General features: G+C 33.4%; 1 protein-coding gene across 1 annotated transcript; it reads left to right on the forward strand.

Moving 5' to 3' along the window:
• The first annotated feature begins 1616 nt into the window (after window positions 1–1616).
• Window positions 1617–3424, forward strand: LOC143046627 (uncharacterized). Its single transcript, XM_076219760.1, has one exon. The coding sequence runs from the start codon at window positions 1821–1823 to the stop codon at window positions 3405–3407; it is 1587 nt and encodes a 528-aa protein (XP_076075875.1). The 5' UTR covers window positions 1617–1820; the 3' UTR covers window positions 3408–3424.
• Window positions 3425–5478: the final 2054 nt, after the last annotated feature.

The following is a 5478-nucleotide window of genomic DNA, read 5'->3' on the forward strand; positions in this document are numbered from 1 at the left end:
TTTTCTTTTTTATTGATATCAAAACATAGTTTAGAAAAATAAAACATTGCACCTATTCTGAACATTGAATTTTTGAACATCCTTCCATAAAACATTTTCAAATTTCAAAGTTTCATGGCGTTTTTTTCACAAAATGTTGATATCAAAATCAATTAGTAAAGCTCGAGAGATTATTTCTAATAATGTTTGTGAATGATAGGAAAGCTACAGTTGAAAAAATTTTATATAGATTAGACCGTTGGTTTTCCCGTTTGAATGGTTTTACGCTAGTACTTTTTGTGACCCTTTATAGCTTGCTGTTCGGTGTGAGCCAAGACTCCGTGTTGAATGCCGTACTTTACCTATTATGGTTTACGATTAAATTGTTACATGGATGGAGAGTTGTCTCATTGGCACTCATACCACATTTTCCTATATCTATATAGAGTGTGACTTTTTTGTTAATGTCTACTATAAAAGAATATTTATCACAAAACCAGGTTCAACCCACCATTTTTTCATAAAATGCCCTGTACCAAGTCAGGAAAATGGCCATTGTTACATTATAGTTCGTTTCTGTGTGTGTTACGTTTCGGAGTTGTGTCTATGTTATGTCGTAGTTCTCTTATATTTGATACGTTTCCTCACAGTTTTAGTTTGTACCCCGGATTTCTTTTTTCTCTATCGATTTATGAATTTTGAACAGCGGTATACTACTGTTGCCTTTATTTATACCTTGATACGCTATAGGCGCGTTTCGTCTACATAAGAGCCACCAGTGACGCACAGAATAAAAAAGTTCGAAAGCCAAACAAGTATAAAGTTGAAGAACATAGATTTATTATAATGACCATAAACTTAACAATCATGTCAACATAAAAGTGTTGACTACTGAGCTGCTGATACTTTCGAGGAAAGACACACTATAAAATATGAAATATCATTTAAATATCAAGAAGTCAAAATGAGTATCAAGGCAGGTTTTTTTTTTTATATATAAATATGTAATGCGAGAAGTTTGGCTAGCCACAACACCAGTTTCAAACCAACATTTTTCTTCAAATGTCCTGTACCATGCCAGGAATATGGCAGTTGTTATCTAATAGTTCGTTTCTATGTATGTTGCATTGTCGTTTTTTTTTTGTTGCACTTTAGTGTTCTGTTGTTTCTTTATTTTCCTCATAAAGTTTGTAACCCGGATATGTTTTCTCTTTTTAAATTATTTGGATTCGAGCGTCACTGATGAGTCTTTTGTAGACGAAACGCACGTCTGGCGTATATACTAGATTTAGTCCTGGTATCTATGATGAGTTTATTTCCCTCAATCGATTTATTATGACTTTTAAAGACCCATATACTACTGTTGCCTATATGTAAAGCCAGAAAGAATATATGTAAATTCAAAATGCCAATACTGGATACTACAGATATATTACAAATTATTTTGAATTTTCGAATTATGGGGTCAAAAAGTTACATAATAACATAGTGTCTTCCTTGATTTTTCGATAAATTGAAATGAACTCATGTTCTTATGAAAAGGTGAATAAGTAGGTCTGACATTTTAGGAATTTCCATGTATTGATATAACAATGTATACATTCCTGGTATCTATAATGAGGTTATTTAATTATATTATACAATATCGATCTGCATATGGCCATTTGAAATATCTTATTCAAATGTTTATCAATCATACATATTACGCAGAAGAATTACAGGCAAAAAAGTAAAACACTTATTTATGATATGGCGTTATTAAAGCCCAGGATATTATTTCTTGTAACTTCTGTGAACTAAATACTAAATTACAATGGAAGTGTGTAGACTGTAACTTGCTTATGTGTACGAAGTGTCGTGATAGAATTCATCCAAAGTTTAGAAATGCTAAAGACCACACAATAGTTGATATAAAAGAAGTTGGGTTTAGTACAAGTAAGACGAACCCAGATTTTACAGCCGCCAAATGTAAAGTTCACTCAATACAATCATGCTGCCTCTTCTGTAGTACTTGTGATGTACTTGTTTGCCCTGTCTGTATTGCCAAACCTCATGCCGGACACTTATTCGTAGAAATAAAGGAGGCATATGACTTGAAGGTTGAAAAACTAAAAACTAGAAAAATGAAATTACAAAATAAAGAAAAAGGACTGAATAGTGATGAAAGAAAGCTTGATGTATTGAAAAGAACAGAAATTTCCAAGGGTATGAAAGTTTTGCAAGATATTCAATCTCAGAAAGAGGCATACAACAAATACACAGACAAGCTTTCTGAAAGAGTACAAGAAAAAATAAAGGTCAGTAAAGATTTCATATCCAAACAACAGAAAAAAGCAAAAAAATCTAAAACAAAAGTGCAAAAGGAATCCAATAAAGTTCAGGATCTCCTTAATTCAATCGACATAATACAGGTTGTTGAACATATTGAAAGCGCAGAGAAATCGTTAGAAACTCTCAAACAACCCATTAGCCTTAGTTGTACCTTTATTCCAAGGTTTATACCGCGAATTATTAGCGAATCAGTTGTTGGTTCACTGGTTGAAGAGACCAGAATAGATGAAGTTGAAATGAAAGTGAATAAGCAATTTATCACTAAATTAGAGCATTGCCACTTTTTATCTTGTTGTTCTGATGGTTCACTCTGGTTGGGTGATAGTAATACGGACATATTCCAGAAAATTAAGCCTGATGGAGAAAATCTTACAACAATATTTACCACGAAGACAATAATAAGAGGTATAGGAATGACTCTCGATGGTAATATCCTGTTAGCTGATTCAACATCAACACTGAAACTTATAAATGGAACCACTGGAAGAATCCATGATTCAAGATATAGCGTGGATCCATTATTGATAATGTCACTTCATGTAACCAAAGATCACAAAGTTATTGTCGGTGCAATGAGCCCTGGCGAAGTGATACCTGTTAAGGGAAGAAGAGTTGTGATTGTAATCGATCAAGATGGGAAGCATAGAACTGTGCATGAGTATGAAAAGAACAAACAGAGATTACTAACGTACCCACAAAGTGTTACAAGCACTAATAATGGGATTATCTTTGTTGCAGATTATGCTGTTGGAGATAAAATTAACAGCAGAATACTGGCTATTGATGAAGAGGAAAGTGTAATAGGAACGTACAATGGGCTACCAGATATCAATACAGTAAAAGATCCGTTTCAACCTATTTGCTTAACAAGATCGCCATCCGACAAAGTTATAATATCGGATTTTAATCTTGGTATAATTCACATACTTGACAACTTATGTAACTTGTTGTCATACTTTAAAACAACAGAAATAGGAATAGACTATCCACATTCAACAACTTTTAAAAACACAAAAATCTTCTATATCGGATGCGGTCGATGTACAAGTACCACTACTAATGCCAAAATTTATGAGATTGAATATTCTGGTTTATAGGTACCTTTTTTACAAAAATTGCCAGTAAGTTTAAATTTACGAATTTCATAATAATCCTTTTTTTATATAGATGATGTCATTGCTTTCGGATTACTATAGAGATTTTTACTTTAATTACACCTTATATAAGAATCCTGAATTTTGATTGTTCGATAGCAAGTATATTTTCCACCAAAAGTGTTATCAAATGAATATCGTTCATTTTTTAACGCCCCCGGCGTATTTGCCAAAATAATATGCCTTTTTTACCCTCTCTGCGGTGGTATGATCCAAAAAATACACTATCCGACTGCACTCTTGTAACGTCACGATCATCAATGTGTTTTTGCACATTAACATTCGGTGTAATTAAACAGATATAGCATGCTCTTGAGGGGTATTTGAGAAAAATACCAGTCTTGAGAATGAATTTCCCTCGCATAGCGGCTCGCGAAATTTAACATTCTCTCGACTGGTATTTTTCGCAAATACCCCTCCTTAACATGATATATCTGTTTAAGATGCTATGATGTAAGGATGAAATATCCAGCTATAATAATATTGTTTTTATTCCCCCAATTATGTCTGTTGTGATGAAAACTGCATGAATCAAAATTAAATGCTATTGTCTTTTGGGATTCTATTTCAGTTTAACATAATCAGAATAATGGAAAATAATTAAGCAATTTGACGTGTCAAATTATAAAGCTGGTACCTTTCATAATTATTTACACAACTGGGTCAATGCCACTGCATCAAAGTGAGAAGGTTAGCTCTATAAAACCAGGTTTAATCCACCATTTTCTACATTTGAAAATGCCTGTACCGAGTCAGGAATATGACAGTTCTTGTCCATTCGTTTTTGATGCGTTTTGTTATTTGATTTTGCCATGTGATTATGGACCTTCCGAATTGATTTTCCTTTAAGTTCAGTATTTTTTCGATTTCACTTTTACTGCTAGTGAACGTTTCGTCCCCGACGATATCACCAGCCCAGTAGATAGCATATCGGTGTTGAAATGAATATCAATTGTATGGTAGTTTTTATGAGTTTTCTGTCTGTAAAAGTATGAAATATTCGAAATACTCAGAATTTTCTTAACCCAGGCATGTTTGGCTTTATAACTTTTTTGATCTGAGCGTCACTGATGAGTCATATAAAGACGAAAAACGCGTCTGGCGTATCAAATTATAAGCCTGGTACCTTCGATAACTATGAATTTATGAGATATGTTTGAAATAATTCAACCAAAACTTATCACTATTTAAGATACATATTGCAGTACCTTTCAGCAACTCTTTGATATTAATTCTGCTAATGAAAAAAATATTGGAAACATGCGCATCCTTCTATATATGCAATCAATGATTTTCAACTCATGAGTGGAAAATAAACTGACAACGCCATGGCTAAAATAAGACAAACAAAGTTAACAAACACAAGTGCATGAAAAGCCTCAGCAACACAAACCCCGTGTTAATTTAGGTCTTCCGGGAGTGTAAGCAGATTCTTCTCTATATGTGGCATCCGTAGTGTTGCTCATGTTATTGCAAACCTGGTTAAAACAAGGCTGCGTGCTTAAGACTCGAGCCCTTTCCAACTGATTTAGAACTTGTTCTTATGTGTGCTGGTGAGTGGAGGGTTGAGCACTCTAACACAATATCTTCTATTTGTCTGTCCAAAACCAGAATTGTTTAATTCAGTGAGTCCCATTAGATGGTGTCTGCTTTGTTTGTTTTTCATTTACTTCTTTTAAGCGCAATACCTGGTTGTTTCTCTTTAAATCATTTTACATTTTGTCGTGTCGTCATGTAAGAGACGTTTACATTAACTATCTTTGAACGCATAACGTTTTTTTTTAGTTTTTTTTATAATTATATAGTTTTCATCATTCGACATGAATTGGGATTTTTTTTATTAATGACACTCATACTTAATCTCCTTATCTTCTTACTTTTTGTACAAATAGTTCTATCCCCACCATTTGTTTTAGTACAAGCAGTTAAAGTGACAGGTTCATATGAATTGTTAAACACAAAGGTATGGATAAAAGAGCATCCGATACCAACATCAATGAAACAGACGAGAGTA

The sequence above is a fragment of the Mytilus galloprovincialis genome, chromosome 9 (assembly GCF_965363235.1).
Source record: "Mytilus galloprovincialis chromosome 9, xbMytGall1.hap1.1, whole genome shotgun sequence".
Lineage (NCBI taxonomy): Eukaryota > Metazoa > Mollusca > Bivalvia > Mytilida > Mytilidae > Mytilus > Mytilus galloprovincialis.